Here is a 21,614-nt window from a genome sequence, read left to right as displayed (position 1 = left end):
TAGCCAGGCTGATGGACTTGTTATTCCTGGTTGTTCATTATCAGGATATTCCTACCTCATACTCACACCCACTTTTCATGTCCTACCAGTCCTGACACCTCTAGCTCACAAGAATTACTTTCCCGTGGACTTTCTAAGGCATTCAGTACATGGTACATCTACTATGCAGTAAGTAGTGTGGATTCTCTCGCCGGAATAGGGATTCATTAAATGTGTAAGTGTTCATGCATCCTAGTTTAGATTAAGGTTGTGACCTGTCTAACTCACCCTTACGGCCTGAGTCATGAATTTTGGGTGTCTCAATTTGGTCTTTATCTTCCTAAACCTGGAACCTATGACCAGGGGTCCAGAGGAAGCTAGTGAACAATCTGTAAGGAATGCCTTTAGCTGCAAGTAACAGAAACCCAGTCATTGGTGTTGGGAGCGCTGGGCTGGTGTGGTGATACACAGAGCCCTCCTTTTTGTATCTTTCCCCCTCACCGTCTTAATTAGCTTCTGCATCCTAATGTTCATCACCTAATAGTTGACAGATGGCTGTTGCCCCACCAGTTAAAGTAGAAGAGCAGGGGGTGAAGGAACTGAAGAGCTCTGACCATCAGTAGGAATCTTATCATCTGGAAAGTAAAAACTTTCCTGAAAGCCCCACCTAGAAGTTCAAGTATGTGTCCCCTGGCATCAGATTATCCAGCAATATCTTGGTCACCTTGCTTTCCTTGTCCACAAGGCCATGGAGAATTTGGTTTCTTGCTTTCTCTGGTCAAAAAATGGATAGGGGAAGGAGTTAAGAATGGCTTTAGTGTAGCATACAGAGTTCCTGCTACAGGGCATTTTTCAGGAGAGGTTAGCCAGATTCTCAGAGATCCTTTTATTGACAAGTTAATAATACCTACTACCTAAAGGATGGGGCTTCCTTCATAGCTCAGTTGGTAAAGAATCTGCCTGCAATGCAAGAGACCTGAGTTTGATTCCTGGGTTGGGAAGATCCCCTCAAGAAGGAAATGGCAATCCACTCCAATATTCTTGCCTGGAGAATCCCATGGACAGAGAAATCCATGGGATTGCAAGAGTCGGACACGACTTAGCGACTAAACCACCACCACCACCACCTAAGAAATGCCATCAAAGCAACTATACTGAAACTCAGCAGACTGCTCAAGAGAAATCTGTGGGGGTCAGTTTTAGATATTACCTACAGGTAACAAATGGAGAAGGCAATGGCACCCCACTGCAGTACTCTTGCCTGGAAACTCCCACGGACAGAGGAGCCTGGTAGGCTGCAGTCCGTGGGGTCTCGAAGAGTCGGACACGACTGAGCGACTTCACTTTCACTTTTCACTTTCATGCATTGGAGAGGGAAATGGCAACCCTCTCCAGTGTTCTTGCCTGGAGAATCCCAGGGATGGCAGAGCCTGGTGGGCTGCCATCTATGGGGTTGCACAGAATCAGACACAACTGAAGTGACTTAGCATAGATAACAGAGAGTCTAACAGAGTATTAAAAGTAAGTAATTTTTTTTTAGTAATCATCAACATATGATGGATTGAATACTGTGAGCATAAAATTCACTTACAAAATATCTAAACTGATGAATTAATTTAGAGAATTAGTAACTTAACTAATTCAATGAGGCCAGATTTATATGTATTATAATCTTCTGTGTTTTAATGTGTTCAGCTCCTTATAATTTTTGCTCATAGGTGGTTGGGAGCTTGAAATGGAGGTATATTTTTTCCAATTTGTAGGCCCTGAAAATAACAGTTTTATTCATTAACAAGCTGTTATCCTAGACCAGCTGTGAGAGTATGTAAGAAGAGTCGCCTTGTTCTCTCCTTTTTAATCCTTTTTGCTGAACTGATGGATCAGATGGTAAAGAATCCACCTGCAATGTGGGAGACCTGGGTTCGATCCCTGGGTTGGGAAGATGCCCTAGAGAAGGGAAAGGCTGCCCACTCCAATATTCTTGCCTAGAGAATCCCTATGGACCAAGGAGCCTGGTGGGCTACAGTCCATGGGGTTGCAAAGAGTCTGGTATGATTGAGAGACTAAGCACACAGCACCCATTGTACACAGGGGCTTCCCAGGTGGCTGAGTGATGAAGAATCCGCCTGCCAGTGCCGGAGACGTGGGTTTGATCAGTGGTTCGGGAAGATCCCCTGGAGTAACAATGACAACCCCCTCCAGTATTCCTGCCTGGAGAATCCCATGGACAGAGGAGCCTGGCGGGCTACAGTCTCTGGGGCTGCAAACACTCAGACACGACTGAAGCAACTAAACATGGACACAGTGTACACAGCGAGAAGCGCAGCTAACACAGAGTTACAGCTCGATGGGTTTTCAAAACAGGACACGCCCAGAGCAAAGCACAGCCTTGCCGACACCCAGAAGCCCCCCTTCTGCTTGCTCCCGGGCATAAACTTCCCCTCGCCAAAGAACGCCAAAGTGTAACAGCTCCTCTGAGTTCTAACATTGGTGAGGAGTAACTGTTTCCATGGTTTATATAAATAGAATCATTTACATGAAGTGTGCCTTGTGTCTGATGTTTGGCTTCTAATGGTGCCTTTTAGATGGGGGAAAGAGTGGCTTTTTCTTACCTAGCTATCCCCGCTCTTGAATCATTTACTCAGAACCGTGAATAATAAGTTTCCTACTTTCTCACATTTTCTGGCAACTTCTAATTTTCCTAGTTTAGCAGCCATAATTTCAGGGACTGCTTCCCTCGGGGACAAAGGTATCCAGCCATCATACCTTCCAGGCTAAAACGGGCAGTGCTAAGACCTGGGCTGGAATGAGTGGGAAAGGACTGTCTGTTTACCTTTTTGAAAACTTTGCTTTCTCTCTCTATCCCCTTACCCTGGGAGACTCTTTTCTTCCCCTTTCTTGATGAACACAGAAGTGTCTGAGTGTCTTCCTGTTGAGACTGTGGGTCCTTACATTCTGGGAACTGCCAGCGGCTCTGTTTTCACTCTTCCCTCATCTGTGCTGTAGTTCAGGTCTCCTGATTGTCAATTCACAAAAACCCTGGGAATCAACTTTCTCTCTGCCATTTCCTCTCCTTTGTCCTACAGAGTGCAGGGAGAGAAAAGTTATCAGTCTTAATGGAGAAGATGAAAGAATAAATACAGCTTTTTTAGAGAATGCAAATGGTGAACTGTTTTGCATGACTTAAACAAAAATAACTGAAACTAGTCAGTGAATCAGAATCTTTTCTTGTCTTGAGGGAGTCTTAAGGAACCACCTGTGATGAGTGGACTCTATCAAGGTCAGACTTAGAAATTGGAACACCACCTTTGTGATGCAATGTATCCTTCACCCACCTAAAGTCTTACTTGCTGACACCCAAAATTGTATCCTCGGTGATTGATTTCCTCATAATAATGTCCCTATGGCCCTTCAACCTGTTTACTAAATTCAGATGCTCCTAAGATGATAAGCGTTTTCAGATCATTCCCTCATGCCTTAAAATTGTTTTCGTTATTGCAATTTAAAGGCTGGAAAAGCTGTCTGCTCTAAATTGACAGAGGCTAAAATGTGTGAGTGAATGAATACTCCACCGTGTGCTCAAAGTACTATTTTATTGTGAGTTTACTTGTTGATAAGACATTGCTCTATGATGCTCAGCCTCACATTTCCATAAACTAGACCTTCTTGCCTTTTTTCTTTTTTTTTTTTTTTGGTAACTGTGGCTCACCTTAGGGACTTCCCTGGTGGTCCAGTGGCTAAGACTCTGAGCTCCCAATGCAGGGGTCCTGGGTTCACTCCTTGGTCAGGGAGCTAGATCCCACATGCCCCATGAAAGTGAAAATGAAAGTGTTGGTCACTCAGTCGTGTCTGACTCTTTGTGATCCCCATAGACTGTAACCCACCAGGCTCCTCCATCCATGGGATTCTCCAGGCAAGAATACTGAAGTGGGTTGCCATTTCCTTCTCCAGGAGATCTTCCCAACCCAGGGATCAAACCCAGGTCTCATGTGTTGCAGGGGGATTCTTTACCATCAGAGCCGCCCGGGAAGCACCAATACACAGCCAAATAAAAAAATAAATGTAAAGCTGACTCACTTTGGTCACATCACAGAACAGAGTTGTCTAGCTGTTGAAGAGAAGGTGGAAAAGTTTTTTTATTTTTTTTCCCCTTTCTGTGTTTCCAGCTATTTATGAAAACTGCAAACAGAAGTTATAATCTTGGCATGTTGGGCCTTTTAGCAGAAGATGCCACATCATTAAAACATAGCTGTGTGCTGCTGTTTTAATGGTGTCCAGAGAGATAATTGAATTCCTGGACGTCTAAATTTAATTCCAGAAATCAAAGCTATGGTAATAAGAACTGGACATGAGTTCTCTCAGGCCAAGTAATTTAATTCCTCAGCCAGCTGAACTGTTCTGTGTCTCTGTTCCTTGTTATTATGCCACGAAACTGCTCGGGCAGATGCAGTGATGGATGGTAGGCATGTATTTCACTCTTTTTCCATGGCTGGAGACATACCAGAATGCAGATCGCTTTAAACACAGCTGTTTTTATACACATGCTTTCTGTTTGAAGTTTTAAATGCAACATTCAAGTGATAACAGAGATGGCTGGGGGGACTTTGGGGATGCCCTGTTTTCATCATCGCACCCAGACATCGCACCCAGAAGCCCACTGTTGTCTTTACCCCGGATTACATACCTGAACCCTGGCATTTAACCCGCACTTCACACGTCGTAGTTTAAGAAGACTCATTTGATTTGATTTTTCTCCCTTGTTTTCCATGAATTTCCCACTTAATTTGGAGAACTAAGGAGTATTGGTGTACATGTTTCCGTGTTACTCTCTCCATTCATCCCACCCTCCCCTCCCGCCCTCTCGCCCCTGTGTCCATAAGTCTATTCTCTGTGCCTTCATATACACTACCATATGTCAAACAGAGAGCCAGTGGGAATTTGCTGTATGTCTCAGTGAACTCAAACCAGGGCTCTGTGACAACCAGGAGGAGTGGGATGGGGTGGGAGGTGGGAGGGAGGATAAGAGGAAGGGGACATCGTTATACCTATGGCTGATTCATGCTGATGTATGGCAGAAACGAAGATAGTATTGTAAAGCAATACCCTTCATTTAAAAACAAATAACTTTTAAAAATACAAATAAAGAATGTTGGTGACTGTGATCTCGTTGAATACAGAAGAGAGCTCAAACACAAGAAACTGGCCCAAGGCATGCATTAAGTCATCTTTACTCACTAGCAGTACATCAAGATTTTGTAGAAAAATGAGGAGGCAGTATATTGGCTAAAATTGAGGCATCTAGTTCAGTTCAGTCACTCAGTCGTGTCCGACACTTTGCAACCCCATGAGCCGCAGCACGCCAGGCCTCCCTGTCCATCACCAACTCCCGTAGTCCACCCAAACCCATGTCACTGAGTTGGTGATGCCATCCAACCATCTCCTCCTCTGTCGTCCCCTTCTCCTCCTGCTCTCAACCTTTCCCAGCATCAGGGTCTTTTCAAATGAGTCAGCTCTTCCCATCAGGTGGCCAAAATATTAGAGTTTCAGCTTCAGCATCAGACCTTCCCATGAACAACCAGGACTAATCTCCTTTGGGATGGACTGGTTGGATCTCCTTGCAGTCCAAGGGACTCTCAAGAGTCTTCTCCAACACCACAGTTCAAAAGCATCAATTCTTCGGCGCTCAGCTTTCTTCACAGTCCAACTCTCACATCCATACATGACCAATGGAAAAACCATAGCCTTGACTAAAAAGGACCTTTGTTGGCAAAGTAATGTCTCTGCTTTTTAATATGCTGTCTAGGTTGGTCATAACTTTCCTTCCAAGGTGTAAATGTCTTTTGATTTCATGGCTGCAATCACCATCTGCAGTGATTCTGGAGCCCCAAAAAATAAAGTCTGAGACTGTTTCCACTGTTTCCCCATCTATTGGCCATAAAATGATGGGACCGGATGCCATGATCTTAGTTTTCAGAATATTGTGCTTTAGGCCAACTTCTGCACTCTCCTCTTTCACTTTCATCAAGAGGCTCTTTAGTTCTTCTTCACTTTCTGCCATAAGGGTGGTGTCATCTGCATATCCGAGGTTATTGATATTTCTCCCAGCAGTCTTGATTCCAGCTTGTGCTTCCTCCAGCCCAGCATTTCTCATGATGTACTCTGCATAGAAGTTAAATAAGCAGGGTGACAATTACAGCCTTGATGTACTCCTTTTCCTATTTGGAACCAGTCTGTTGTTCCATGTCAAGTTCTAACTGTTGCTTCCTGACCTGCATACAGGTTTCTCAAGAGGCAGGTCAGGTGGTCTGGTATTCCCATCTCTTTCAGAATTTTCCACAGTTTATTGTGATCCACACAGTCAAAGGCTTTGGCGTAGTCAATAAAGCAGAAATAGATGTTTTTCTGGAACTCTCTTGCTTTTTCCATGATCCAGCGGATGTTGGCAATTTGATCTCTGGTTCCTCTTCCTTTTCTAAAACCAGCTTGAACATCAGGAAGTTCATGGTTCACATATTGCTAAAGCCTGGCTTGGAGAATTTTGAGCATTACTTTACTAGCATGTGAGATGAGTGCAATTGTGCGGTAGTTTGAGCATTCTTTGGCATTGCCTTTCTTTGGAATTGGAATGAAAACTGACCTTTTCCAGTCCTGTGGCCACTGCCGAGTTCTCCAAATTTGCTGGCATATTAAGTGCAGCACTTTCACAGCATCATCTTTTAGGATTTGAAATAGCTCCACTGGAATTCCATCACCTCCACTAGCTTTGTTCCTATTGATGCTTCCTAAGGCCCACTTGACTTCACATTCCAGGATGTCTGGCTCTAGGTGAGTGATCACACCATTGTGATTATCTGGTCATGAAGATCTTTTTTGTATAGTTCTTCTGTGTATTCTTGCCACCTCTTCCAATATCTTCTGCTTCTATTAGGTCCATACCATTTCTGTCATTTATCGAGCCTATCTTTGCATGAGATGTTCCCTTGGTATCTCTAATTTCCTTGAAGAGATCTCTAATCTTTTCCATTCTATTGTTTTCCTCTATTTCTTTGCATTGATCGCTGAAGACGACTTTCTTATCTCTCCTTGCTATTCTTTGGAACTCTGCATTCAAATGGGTATATCTTTCCTTTTCTCCTTTGCTTTTAGCTTCCCCTCTATTCACAGCTATTTGTAAGGCCTCCTCAGACAGCCATTTTGCCTTTTTGCATTTCTTTTTCTTGGGGATGGTCTTGATTCCTGTCTCCTGTACAATGTCACAAATCTCCGTCCATAGTTCATCAGGCACTCTACCAGATCTGGTCCCTTAAATCTATTTCTCACTTCCACTGTATAGTTATAAGGGATTTGATTTAGGTCATACCTGAATGGTCTAGTGGTTTTCTCCACTTTCTTCAATTTCAGTCTGAATTTGACAATAAGGAGTTCATAATCTGAGCCACAGTCAGCTCCCAGTCTTGTTTTTGCTGACTGTATAGAGCTTCTCCATTCTGGCTGCAAAGAATATAATCAGTCTGATTTTAGTGTCGACTATCTGGTGATGTCCATGTGTAGAGTCTTCTCTTGTGTTGTTGGAAGAGGGTGTTTGCTATGACCAGTGCATTCTCTTGGCAGAACTCTGTTAGCCTTTCCCCTGCTTCATTCTGTACTCCAAGGCCAAATTTCCCTGTTACTCCAGGTGTTTCTTGACTTCCTACTTTTGCATTCCCGTCCCCTATAATGAAAAGGACATCTTTTTTGGGTGTTAGTTCTAGAAGGTCTTGTAGGTCTTCATAGAACTGTTCAGCTTCAGCTTATTCAGCGTTACTGGTCGGGGCATAGACTTGGATTACTGTGATATTGAATGGTTTGCCTTGGAAACGAACAGAGATCATTCTGTCATTTTTGAGACTGCATCCAAGTACTGCATTTTGGACTCTTTTGTCGATCATGATGGCTACTCCATTTCTTCTAAGGGATTCCTGCCCACAGTAGTAGATAGAATGGCCATTTGAGTTAAATTCACCCATTCCAGTCCATCTTAGTTCACCAACGCCTAGAATGTCAGTGTTCACTCTTGTCATCTCCTGTTTGACCACTTCCAATTTGCCAAATTACTCTTTGCAACCCCATGAACTGTAGCCTTCCAGGCTCCTCTGTCCTTGGGATTTTCCAACCAAGAATCCTGGAATGGATTGCCCTTTCCTTCTCCAGGGAATCTTCCCAACCCAGGAATCAAATGCAGATTTCCTGCATTGCAGGCAGACTCCTCATCGCCTGAGCCATGGGGGTAGTCATAAGGGTCTTTTCCAGTGAGTCAGCTCTTTGGTGAGGGGGTCAAATTATTGGAGCTTCAGCATCAGTCCTTCTAGTGGATATTCAGGGTTGATTTCCTTTAGGAATGACTGGTTTGCCCTTGCTGTCCAGTGGACTCTCAAGAGTCTTCTCCAGCACCGCAATTCAAAAGCATCTATTTTTCAGTGCTCATCCTTCCTTATGGTCCAACTCTCACATTCCATACATGACTACTGGAAAAACCAATTTCTTCTTCCCCTTTCATTTCCAGTGTAAACATTCAATAGCAATTTTGAGTCAATTTCCACATCCACTTATTGAATATGTACCATGCAGGCGTTTTGTGGTATTTTCACATGTTTAACAAAAAGTAATGCCAGTATTACAGTAAACTTTGTTTTGGTATCCCCCACCCAAACTTTTTAATAGACTTTATTGTTAAGAGCAATTTTATGTTCAGAAAACAATTTGTGCAGGAAATACAGAGCCCTCCCTCAGAGAATTATTAACATTTTGCTTTGGTATTGTACACTTGAACCAATATTGCTATATCATTAATAAAATCCATAGTTTACTTTAGAGCTCACGTTTTGTGTTGTACAGTTCTATGGGTTTTCACAAATGCATGCTTGTATGTTGGACTATTATATATCGTCTCTGATACCGTGTATTACAGAGTAGTCTCACTACCCTCTCACTATCCCCTCTGTTCTGCCTGTTCATGCCTTCCTTCCTCACCCCTGACTCCTCCCAACCACTGATCTTTTTGTGGTCTCCATTCAGTTCAGTTCTGTCGCTCAGCCGTGTCTGACTCTTTGCGACCCCATGAACTGCAGCACTCCAGGCCTCCCTGTCCATCACCAACTCCCGGAGTTTACTGAAACTTTGGTCCATTGAGTCGGTGATGCCATCCAACCATTTCATCCTCTGTCGTCCCCTTTTCCTCCCGCCTTCAATCTTTCTCAGCATCAGGGTCTTTTCAGATGAGTAAGTTCTTCGCATCAGGTGGCCGAAGTATTGGAGTTTCGGCATCAGTCCTTCCAATGAACACCCAGGACTGATCTCCTGTAGGATGGACTGGTTGGATCTCCTTGCAGTCCAAGGCACTCTCAAGAGTCTTCTCCAGCACCACAGTTCAACAGCATCAATTCTTCGGTGCTCAGCTTTGTCTCTAGTCCAACTCTCACATCCATATATCACTACTGGAAAAATCATAGCTCCATAACCACGGTCTCTATAACTTTACCTTTTCCAGAATGTCATCTAGTTGGAATCACGGTATCCTCTTTTTGCAACTGTGTAAACTAAGATCTGTGTTCAGGGCTTAAAAACTTGCAGATCTACTGAGCTGGGATTCACAGTGTGACCTGCTGGTTTCAGACTTCCCACGTGTTTTAATTCAACGCCATATTCCCTCCCAAATATCCCAAACTCCTTGTCATCGGTTTTCGTTTTGCTCGCCCGAAATGTGTTTCATGACTCTTGCTATCATTTCTCCTCCCGCTCCAGTGAAGACAAGGCCATAGAAGTGGCAGAGGAGGAAGAAGTGGTGGATGTTGAGGAAGAAGAAGCCGATGAGGAGGAGGACGACGAGGATGGCGAGGAACTAGAGGAAGAGGCCGAGGAGCCCTATGAAGAGGCCGCGGAGAGGACCACCAGCATCGCCACCACCACCACCACCACCACGGAGTCTGTGGAAGAGGTGGTCCGAGGTAATCCACTGCTGACTTGGACTTTTCTTTCTCAGGGAAAAGGAAGGCATCACACCAGGGTTTGAAATTTCTACCCGGCCTACCACCACTGCCTCCCAGGTGATGGGAGGTAACGTTACCTTGTGTTTGTGGAACTCTTTTTGGTTGAATAAGCATCCAACGATTCATTTCAAAAAAATGTGAAATCTTGATTTTACAGACTGTTCTGTGCCTTGTAAATGCAACTTGGCACGTTGTTCTGCAGAACTCCACCTAACTGGGGGCCATGTCATTTGACAAGTCCCGAGTTAGGTGGCCTCCTTGGCATTCTTCTGACAGTGGGTGTTGATTATACTCCCTTTTCCGTGGCCCCTTTCATCACCAAGACTATGAGCTCCTTAATGCCAAAGGCTGGATTTTACCTAGTGTGATGCAGGGTGCTTGCCTTATCGAAAGTTTTCAATAAATGTTGGTTGAGTGAGTAGTTGTAATTAGATTTAACTTAATTTTAAAGCAAAAGAAGTCCACTTGGAGAGCAAGACATTATTTTTTGCTGTGAAATTTAACTTGGATGACTTGTGTTTTCTATACGATAGTTTACTGGGGGAAGTGACAGTGCATTCTTAGGGAGGTAGATCTTAGACTGTTTTTCTGGTTAATTAATGCTTCTATTGGAAATGTTGTATAGGGAAAGAATTAGAAGATCCCTTTTTTGTCTCCCTGAAATAAAAGCAAGGTTCAGTTTACAATAAACAATAAAAAGTAGTGGATTGTTGCCGTTGCCTTTCTTAAAGGGCATATGTTTGTTTTGCAAATAGTAAAAGATGGTCCTAAGATTAGATTGAATGAGTACAGACAGAAGTATTGTTTTAATGCGTTGCAGGTATTTTCAAAGTCTGTCCACAAATGCTACAACATTATGGTCACTTTTACTAAAGTAAAATGCTTTCTGCTCCATTGTTAAATTGGAGCTTAAAATAGGCTACTCGTTTTGCTTCACATAGATTCCTAACGATCCCTGTAGTATGTCAGCTTCCCTTCCCTGCATTTTTTATAACTTTTCTGAAGTATAATTTACATATAAACTTCATTCATCTTAAGTGCAGAGGTGTATAATTCAGTGGCATTAATAAATGTACCAGATTGTGAAAACATCACAAAATCCAACCTTAGAACATTTTCATCACTGCAGTCCTCACACCCCTTCACCGTGAATCCTTGTTCTTACCGCCAGCCCTCAGCAACCATTAACCTTCTTTATGTCTCTAGAGATTGGCCTTTTCTAGACTTTTAATATAAGTGGGGTTATACATGGTCTTTTGTGGCTGGCTTCTTTCACTTAACATAGTAGTTTTGAAGTTCTGCATTTCTTTAACTCGTAGCTCTTAAAAGTGAGATTATTCTGAATTGAACACTCAGAGGTATCTTAAAATCTATTACAATGTCACTTATTCTCTTAAAATATACATAGAATACCAAATAGATCGCTTAACTTTGTAATTCCCTATGTAATGACAACTTCTTCAGTTTAGCACAAAGTAGACGTTCATTTACATAAATGCGCATTTTGTTTGAGGCACTGTTTTTCAGGACATTTTCCACGTACCTCTTAGGACCATCTGTGCAGATCTAGCTACATGAACTTGTTAGCTTCTGTTTTCCTAGCAGGGAAAGATGGATTTTTCAGGGCTTCTTTTTCTTTTGCTCCTGATAATTGTTTGATAACACATTCTTTTCAGGTTTACACTGATCAACCTGTGAGTATACATTTAAGATAAATAGGACTGTTCATAGATACTAATCACTGATTCAGTTACAAGGGAATTTTAATCAGTTTTATTGAAGCATATCTATTAGACTTTTAAGTTAACTGGAGGCCCTACAGCCTTCTACTAGTTAAAATGGCTACAGAAATATCATAAGATATATTTTAGTGTCTTTATTTCTATAATCTATGTTTCAGGGTTGTAAATTGCTTTAGTTTTAAAGGTATACTATATTTTACTTTACTTTAGAAGATATACCATGAAAAAAAGAAAAAATAGACTCAGAGAATCCAATAAAAAATAAAGAGAGACAATTCACAGGACAAAAGATATGGCTCTTAAACAATGTAATACAATTTAGCAATGCATTTCAGAAGTAAAAAGTGTGAATCCCAATCTAGCAATTCAAAAATGGCAAATATACATAGATATTTATTGAGCACTATTTGAAACAACAAAGATTGTAAATAACCTAAAAGTTTTTAATACGATTTTGGCTAAAGAATTATTATATGCCATACTTTGGAATATTTTACAATTATTAAACAGAATAAAGCAATTTATATGTGAACAAAAAAAGGATGTGTGACTACAAATTACGGCAGCTAGTATTCTGCTGTGGGACTCGAGTTCTTGTGCTCTCCACCAGGATAGCTGCTTGCATAATAATTATTGTCCACCTAATCAACATTCATTTTTGGAGTACCTCTTTTGAATAAGCCATTTTACTGGGCTCAGTGGATCAGTTATACAATGAGAACACACAGTAGAGCTGACCCTCATGGATGTGAAAGTCTAGTAAGTCAAAAAAATACAGAGTCTGTGTTGTAAAAAGTATGAGCCCACAGCCTACTTCACAGGACAGAAGACTGATCAGGGATGGATCTATGAAAAAGATGGCATTTGAAGGGAGGCTAGAGGGGCTGGCGGTGCAACTACCAATAGATTGTCTTGCAGCCTACTTTAGGGTCATTGAGTGAAAGTCAGTCGGTCGTGTCCAACTCTTTGCGACCCCGTAGACTATACAGTCCATGGAATTCTCCAGGCCAGAATACTGGAGTGTGTAGCCTTTCCCTTCTCCAGGGGATCTTCCCAACCCAGGGATCAAACCCAGGTCTCCCGCATTGCAGGCGGATTCTTTGCCAAACCGATATGGTGCCTTGAGAAGGTACGTGGCATGCTTGGGAGATAAGGCCAGTCCAGTTAAAGTAGAATGGGTAAATCTTCCGTAAGAGGGTTACAGGAAGGTAAGTTGGGACTTAAATGTGGAGACCTTTAATGCCAGGCTGGCAAATGTTGGTATTGACTGAGTGTAATCAGTTCAGGACCTATTATGTGGTGAGCATTTTTCTAGTAAAAATAATGAAGAGATTTTTGTTTTTATACTACTGCTATTGACGGGATGGGTAAGCAGTAAGTGACATAATTTATGCAGTATATGAGAGAATGCCACAAAAACTTATGCCAAATTCCACACCCAGACAGAATTCTCTTGAGATAATATGCTCTTGTTACATTCTGAATAATTCCAGTTCTTTTTGCTTCAGTTTTTCTCTAAATGTAGCATTATTAGATATTAAATAGAAATAGAGGGCATATACATTCTTGTATTTTTTATAGAAAGACAACTACAATTAAAAAAGAACTTTAGAAAAAAAATCTCCAGGCTAAAGATTAAAAAAATAAAAGAAACTAACCTTAAAAGATAAGTTAATAATGCTGATGTCAAGAACAGCATTAATAGTGGCCTTCTTGAAGCAAATACCTGACCATAATGGGAATCTATCCTTCCATTCAAGACTCCTGAAACAGACAAAAGCTGAAAGTGAAAGTGAAGTCGCTCAGTCGTGTCTGACTCTTTGCGACCCCATGGACTGTAGAGAGGAGAAACATGTTAATGGTATATATTGCATCCATGTCAGAGTTTTCTGTGTTCCCAACTAATTCTGATACAGAAGTAGAAGATTTTGATGGTAACATTAAAACGACCAGTTTCCTGCCATACCCTCCACCCCGCTGTATAGGAAGTGAGTCACAGCTCTTTCCTGAGGAACCATGTCAATGCCGTAGCTGACTGCTAACTTTGTAAAACTCTAATAACATATAGCTGGCTCCTCCACTGACAATAAAAGTTGGAAATGACTTGCAAAGAAAAGAGATTGAACAGAGGCTTACCATCTCGTTTCCAATGTTAATGTTTCAGTGCCCGAGAGAAAATATGATTTACAACCATACTTAATAATGAACATTCTTCATTACCAACACATTGCTACTAGTATGAGTCTTTAATGTGCTTCATAAAAAAGCTCAATAGTTTTGTAACCCATTACAATTTGAAAGAAATAGGCAGAGGGAAGAAAAATATAGGACATTTCAACATAGTCATAAAATTTTCAGTTATATTGTATTAGAATCATTGATATCAAAGCAGAAGATGCCAGTTCTGATTCTGATTCTGTTAACTAATTCCAAAGGAGAAAGGGATTGTTGAGAAGTGAGCACACCTATCTGACTTTAGGATCTATTGTTTTGATCTAGTGGAATAAGCCAATACCAATTGGCATACAGCAGTAGTCCACCAGGAAATCCCTAGTATATGTAGACACTTGCTCCTAACTTTCTGTGTTTTGAGAAGTGATTGCATTTCATAAACCCAAGACATCAGGGTACACTGTGATTCAACCATGAATCCTCAAGTCTGTGTGCTGTGTGCTCAGTCAAGTCCGAGTCTTTTTGATCCCATGGACTGTAGCCCTCCAGGCTTTTCTGTCCGTGTAATTTTCCAGGCAGGAAGACTGGAGCGGGTTGCTATTTTGTATTGTAGGGGATCTCTCTGACCCAGGGATTGAATCCATGTCTGTTGCCTTGGCAGGCTGATTCTTCACCACTGGGAAGCCCAAACTCTGATTAGATGTGGGTATTGTAATAAATGGCATAGTCTATGATTTAGCTAGCCAGTTTTGTTCATCCAGAGTAACTCTGTTTTTTTTTCTGTATGTTCACTGATTCAGCAAGTAACACATTTATCACGCCTCTGCTGATGGCTCGGCACTTTGCTGCTGTAGCAGGTGTGATGGGGAGCTGGCTGTTACTGTGTCGTGGCTGATCACGCTGGAATTTCTTGTTTGCAGGATCACCACTCCCCTTGCCTTTAGGGCAGGGATTCTGTCTTTTAATCCTTGTAATGTGCTGAGTGGTAGAATTTTTATTTCCCAATTAAAGCCAAGGCAAATAAAGCCGAGAGAAATTTTTTAAACCTTGTCCGTAATCACAAAGCTGGTAAGTGGTGAAGCCAGGATTTGGGCTTAGATGGACCAGAGTATTTTACCACCCAATGTTTTGTTTTTTTTTTTTTTTTTCTTTTTCCTTTTGTTTATAAATACACACTAGTTCAATTTAACCTGTGTTCCCTTGTAAATGTGTGTTCCTTTGTTCTAGGCAGGGGTTCATCTTGATATTGTTTCACTTTGAGCATTTCCTAACTTTTAGAATGCTTATTTATATAATAATAGTGTCGTTTTATTTTACTTTTACATTAAACTATGGCCACAGGCTAAATATGGACTGTCACCAATTTTCTAAACAAAGGTTTTATTAGGATACAGCCAATCCCATTTATTTACATGTTATCTGGGGCTACATTCATGTTACAGAGGCAGAGTTGAGCAGTCGCAAAAGATGCCATGTGGCCTGAAAAGCTGAAAATATTTACTATCCAGGCCTTTATAGGAAACTTCCGATACTGATCGTTAGAAACATACTAGGAAGTTTTTATATTTCAGATATTACCATTCCAAGTTAATTTCATTAAGGTGGTTTTATTATAGGTAGAGATAGACTAGTGAAGTGTTTAAAGAGAAAATTTTTTAATAATTTTATGATCTTGGGCCAGTTACCAAGATACCCTCGGTAAGTCTGTTGTAAAGCCTGGTTTACAACCTACAGACTGTGTGAATTTGTATCAGTGAAATAATCTCTATACCTCATTGCTTCCCTCTTGAAAAATGAGATTTGATAATACCCACCTAGTTTTAACCATTTTGTGAGGATTAAATGAAGTCATTCACAGGAAACACTTAGCCCTGTTCCTGGTAGACAGTAAGTGCTCAGCTAACCTAAGCTACCATAGTTGGAGGACAGAGGAGCCTGGCAGGCTGCAGTCCATGGGGTCACAGAGTCAGACATGACTTAGTAACTGAACAATAACAACTGTAGTTGCCCTGGTTTTGTGTTTCATTTTGATTCCCAGAGAACTAACTTATTCCTAATTAGGAATGCCAAAGGTAACCCAACAGACTGTCTTTTTGCATTATAAAATGCATCAATGAGACATATCCATTTCTATTGTATAATAGAGCTGTTATTTATGGACATATATTAAGGAGAAAACAGCTTAAACTTAGTTTCTTGATTAAATTACCTTTTGTGACTATATTATATATTTAAATATCTGCAGTTCAATTTTATGTCTGGCTGAAAATTGAATCAAGATAGTTTTAAATGCCATTACATTTCAAGGTGGAATTTCATTTCTTGAGGGTATTTTAAACCTCTTGGAAGTTCATCTATTAAATGGACAGAGATACTGATAGAGGAGACAATTTAAGCATACCATACGATGATGAAGTTTAAAAGTGTGATCTAAATGTTGCTTGCCTTGGGCTAGGTGACTTGACCTCCACAGAATTAAATTACTGTTCTTCTCCTTCTGGTTACTGTTAATCTCTGAGAAGCATCGTGTGACTTGCTGCTGTACATTCCACCAACATAGACTAGGCACTCCTAGGAACTGAGCATCACACCAGTTCTTGAGCACACAGGGATATGAAGAAGGTGGCTCACTCAGGTTGCTTCCAACCAGAGCTGTATACTCACTATTCAGGAGAAACCAGCCTCTCTGACCTGACTGGGGAGAAACTTTGGCAGCCCAGGGGAAGGAAGGTGCCCAGCCTAGAGACAGAAGTTTCACCTACAGCATTGCCAAGAAGTTGTCATCTGAGTGATTTTTTTAAAGGAGAACAGGGATTTGCCAGTTAATGGAGCACCAAATAGAATGAATCCGAGAAGTACCATAAATAAAGCAGAACGGCTTGTATTATTATCTTGAAAGAAAATGAAGTCACTCAGTCATGTCCGACCCTTTGCGACCCCATGGACTGTAGCCTACCAGGCTCCTCTGTCCGTGGGACTTTCCAGGCAAGAGTACTGGAGTGGGTTGCCATTTCCTTCTCCAGGAGATCTTCCCAACCCAGGGATTGAACCCGGGTCTCCCGCATTGTAGGCAGACGCTTTACCATCTTAATAGCTTAGGTTGACCTAATTTTCACGTCTCCCATGTTACCTGTCTATAATGTATGTGCCACTTGCAAGGTATCCCATCATTCACTAGTAGGATTCTTTTTTATTGTTTGTATTTAACTTTTCATAACATTTGGAGAAGACTGTGAGCTTGACTTGCTGCAGACATGGAAATACACTCACATACTTTTGTTGGGGTTCTCATAGCAGCACACTAGCCCCAAATGAAACTAAAACTCCCTTATGGGTTTAAAAACAGGGCAAAGGAATAATGACTGCCCCCTTTTGAGGAAGACTTTACCCTTCTGTTAGGACCACAGGCAAGTAAGCTCCACTCCTGTTCCTGGACCAGAATGTAGCATCCTTTTCATGACTTTGAGAGAACTAGTATCCACACAGGGCAGAGATGTGACAGATGGGAGCCTATTATTTTGTGCCCCATGGCACTGCAGCCATTGATTTTGAGATTGTTTGATATATGCTTTGGTAAAGGCAGAGTGAAGCATGGCATTAACAAGCTTCTTTCCGTGCCATTTCATGGTCCCAATTTAGAAAACTCACTCAAATAATTTACTTAAAATGTGAGAAACAGAACCATATAAAAGACTGCGTGTGATGTGTTTACATATATAATTTTTTAGTAACAAATTTATTGAAATATAGGTTGCATAATGTGGAATGTAGAAGTCAATGGTTTAATATATCCACTAAGATCTTCATTGCCACGTAGAAAGTTCTGTTTTTGAACTTGATTTTGCTTGAAATTTTACATGGCTAATAGTGCTTAGTTTTACCTTCTACACTTTTATTTGTGTCAAGATTCTGTAATACAATGTTAGAAAAGGAAATAATCAGCTGAAGGTATTTTAACACAATTATGTCTAAATTTCTTAAAAGTAGAAACAAAACTTCCAGCCCAATTCAATTAAAGGCCAGAAACTAGGTTTTTTAAAAATGCTAGTCTTTCTTATGTTTTTTTCCCAAATCAGTTGCTGTTCAAAAAATACACAAATGTTGACAATTGTATATGTTTTCACACACAGCATATGCAATTAAAAAAAATCAAATATAGTGAAAGAATCCAGCAAATGAGAGAAGAGAGCATTTAAACATACATGTCATCTTCAGCTAAATCCACATGTTCCATTAAGTAGAGGCTCTAATTCTTTGGGCAGGTGACAATTGTGTGTTTTATTGGAAATCTTTAGTTCCCTTGTAGAAAAAGGCCCTCTGGAGTTTTTAAGCAGGATGGATTTCAGTCTAAACAGCTGTTTCTTTGTCCCCCTAAAAATTTATCACCTCTTCTGACATTTGACTTTTTGTGATTCTATTAGTGGAAGAGTAAGAAGTCAAGAAGAGGCAAAGCTGAACAAATATCATATAAAAACGATGTTCAGTGGTTTGTTTATGGCTGAGTAATGCCATTTGCAGGAACATGGAAGGACCTAGACATTATCAAACTAAGTGAAGTACACCAGACAAGGTATCAAACTAAGTGAAGTAAACCAGACAAAGATAAATTTCATATGATATCACCTATATGTGGAATCTAAATTAAAAAGATACGAATGAACTTATATACAATATAGATTTTGCCACACCAAAGGCAAAAGGTGTAGACAGGGAGGAAGGATAAATTAGGAGTTTGGGATTAACACATACACACTACTATATATAAAACAGATAACCAATAAGGACCTCCTGTATAGCACAGGGAACTCTACTCAATATTCTGTATTAAGTGTGAGGGAGAATAATCTGAAAAAATATATATATGTATGTATAACTGAATCACTTTGCTGTACACCTGAAACTAACAACATTGTAAATCAACTACACTTCACTTAAAAACAATGTTCAGTAAAACCCCTTGGCCTTCAAGATAGCAGCGCAAATTTTAAAAACTAGGAGACTCTTGAAACAATAAAAGGAGGTGAAAATAGTGCACTTTGTTAAAAAGTGTACTGTATTGAGTTAATAATAGTAAGACAGTGCTGGTGTTAACTATGAGGATGGGTTTATCTCTTTCCCTTAAATTCACTTATGCTTTTGTTGGATAGAATTTCTGAGAACAGAATATAGACAGGAATTTCACACTACTTGCACGTGAAATTAAGTTCCTGATATGTTGTGTTATTAATAGAAGCAAAGGAAGACCTTGCTGGCTAATTCTCATGAGGATCTCTCTTCTGGAATTTACTAGCATTTGTTACCCAGGATTTCTGAGGTGTTGCTGACTAGCTTTGGTCAAATGATTGGGCAAAATCCCTAAAACGCAGCATGAATCCTGGTGTTTGCCTGGGCTATGGCAGGGTTTCTCAGTCTCAGCATTATTGATGTTTTAAGCCGGACAGTTCTTTGTTGTGGAGATTGTCTTGTTCGTTGTAGGAGGTTTAGCAAGATCCCTGGCTTCTACTGTAGCTCCCCCGAGGTGTGATGACCAGCAATGCGTCTCTAGCCCTTGATACATGTCCCTTGGGAGATGATAAGAAGCACAGTCTTTCTGGTTGCAAATCACTGAGCTTTGATATTGAGATCAACAGTGATCTCTGGCTTTAAACATGCTGCTGCTGCTGCTAAGTCGCTTCAGTCGTGTCCGACTCTGTGCGACCCCATAGACGGCAGCCCACCAGGCTCCCCCATCCCTGGGATTCTCCAGGCAAGAACACTGAAGTGGGTTGCCATTTCCTTCTCCAGTGCATGAAAGTGAAGTCGCTCAGTCGTGTCTGACTCCTAGCAACCCAATGGACTGCAGCCCATCAGGCTCCTCCATCCATGGGATTTGCCAGGCAAGAGTACTGGAGTGGGGTGGCGTTGCCTTCTCCGGCTCTAAACATATAAGCAGAGAAATATCCCTGTGATACTGTGTCTCATGTTAATGTAAGTCATGACACCTGACTCTGTGCTTTGCACATTGTAGGTGGCAGTGAACATTTGTTTTAATTTGAGAATAAAAAGTAAAATAAACAAAATATATGCTAAAAAAAACTTAAGTACTCATTTAGTAAAATGAAAACAGATATTTGATAAGATGTATCATGTATAGTCTCATAGTTTATATTTAGAGACAAATCAACATACAGTTATTATTTTTTAAATATTACACATACATATGTGCCATGCAGGCAGTGAGAGATAAAGAAAAACTGCCTTCCTGGGTTTGTTTTTTATTCTTCCTAAAGAAACCCACTCTTGCCTGGTACCCTGTTATAAAATAGCGAATGGAGGTTAGCATCAATTGAGCAAGCAGGGATACTGCTGTTTTCAGCTGGAAGCCACCCAGCCACTCTTTCCTGCCGGGTACCGTGACAGGAACAAGTTAACATGGCAAGATGGACACACTTGGTCTCCCCCAGAAAAGGACCATCCTCCCAACCCTTGACTCATATCTAGAAACATCCTTTTCTTACAGTAACAGAAATGTCATATAATTCTTTCTTACAGAGAAGTGATGCAGTGGAAGCAGGTTCCAAGCTCAGTGATCTTCAGTCTTACATCAGCTTTCTTCATTATTTTTCCCCAATAAAAATAAAAATGTTTTTGATATTCTAATGTTCTGACAAATTATAAGAACAAAATCACTTAAATTTGGGTTTCTGAGAAGTTTAAGTTTTCATAGACTTAAATATGAATAAGAAGAATACTGTATTGGTGTTCAATTTAAGGCAGAAGTATTGAAGCTGCTTTAATTTTGCACAAGACAGAACTTCAGAGGAAAAGAAATATGTAACGATAATTTCTTAAGATTTTATATATGTATACATTTGAATATTTTAACTATCAAAGTATGTTTATCCCTCATTTCCCAAATATATCTACACTTCTTTTAATAAGTGAAAACCTATGCAACTTTTTACTGATCCTTTCCCTCTGATCCTTTTGAAAAGTGGTTGAATCGTGTATATATATATATATATATATACACACACACACATATATATATATACACATACATATATATAAAAAACATACTTTAAGTTTTATATATATATTTTTTAAATGTCAAAAAATATAATTTTTGAGATTTAAAAAGTATATATATAACTATTAAATAACTATTAAAGTATGTTATATATAAGTATATATATATACTTTTGACATTTTTTACACATATATATATAAACTTCTGACTTTTTTTTTTAGTTCTACCAGTTTATTGCTACCAACCCATCTCCCTCCACCCTCATGCATGCATGCTCAGTCATGTAACCCTATGGACTGCAGCCTGCCAGGCTCCTCTGCCCATGAACTTTTCCAGGCAAGAATACTGAAGTGGGTTGCCATTTCCTTCTCCCACATTTGGCATTGTAACTGCACATAAAGGTTACAGTTGGTCATGGTGCTTCTCCAACATTAATGTGACCTGAAGTGCTTCCTAAGCTTAGATTCAGAGACAGTAGGTCTGGGATGGGTCCTGAATCCCAAGTGATGCTGATCCTACCGGTTCACTGGCTGCCTCCACTTTGAGGAACAGTCTCCAGTAGCATGATAGTCCCCCATACTGTGCAGATTCAGATTGAGACAAAGAATAAGAAACTGAAAAAGAAAACCATCCTTATCTGTAATGGTGAAACCAACCTTATCTATAATGGTGAAACCATCCTTATCT

At 40.5% G+C, this 21,614-nt stretch overlaps 1 protein-coding gene across 6 annotated transcripts in view; it reads left to right on the top strand.

The window, feature by feature from the left end:
• Nucleotides 1–21,614, top strand: part of LOC120853653 (amyloid beta precursor protein) — a 305,317-nt gene that overhangs the window by 155,506 nt on the left and 128,197 nt on the right. For all 6 annotated transcript variants that reach the window (XM_040227629.1, XM_040227643.1, XM_040227615.1 and 3 more), the window contains exon 6: nt 9,760–9,962. In XM_040227629.1, the coding sequence (XP_040083563.1) occupies nt 9,760–9,962 (203 nt within the window). The remainder of the gene's footprint in view (nt 1–9,759; nt 9,963–21,614) is intronic.

The sequence above is a fragment of the Oryx dammah genome, unplaced genomic scaffold (genome assembly GCF_014754425.2).
Source record: "Oryx dammah isolate SB20612 unplaced genomic scaffold, SCBI_Odam_1.1 HiC_scaffold_2, whole genome shotgun sequence".
In the NCBI taxonomy this organism is placed as follows: domain Eukaryota; kingdom Metazoa; phylum Chordata; class Mammalia; order Artiodactyla; family Bovidae; genus Oryx; species Oryx dammah.
The sequence above is the reverse complement of the archived record's forward strand: the minus strand, read 5'-3'. Positions and strand labels throughout refer to the sequence as shown.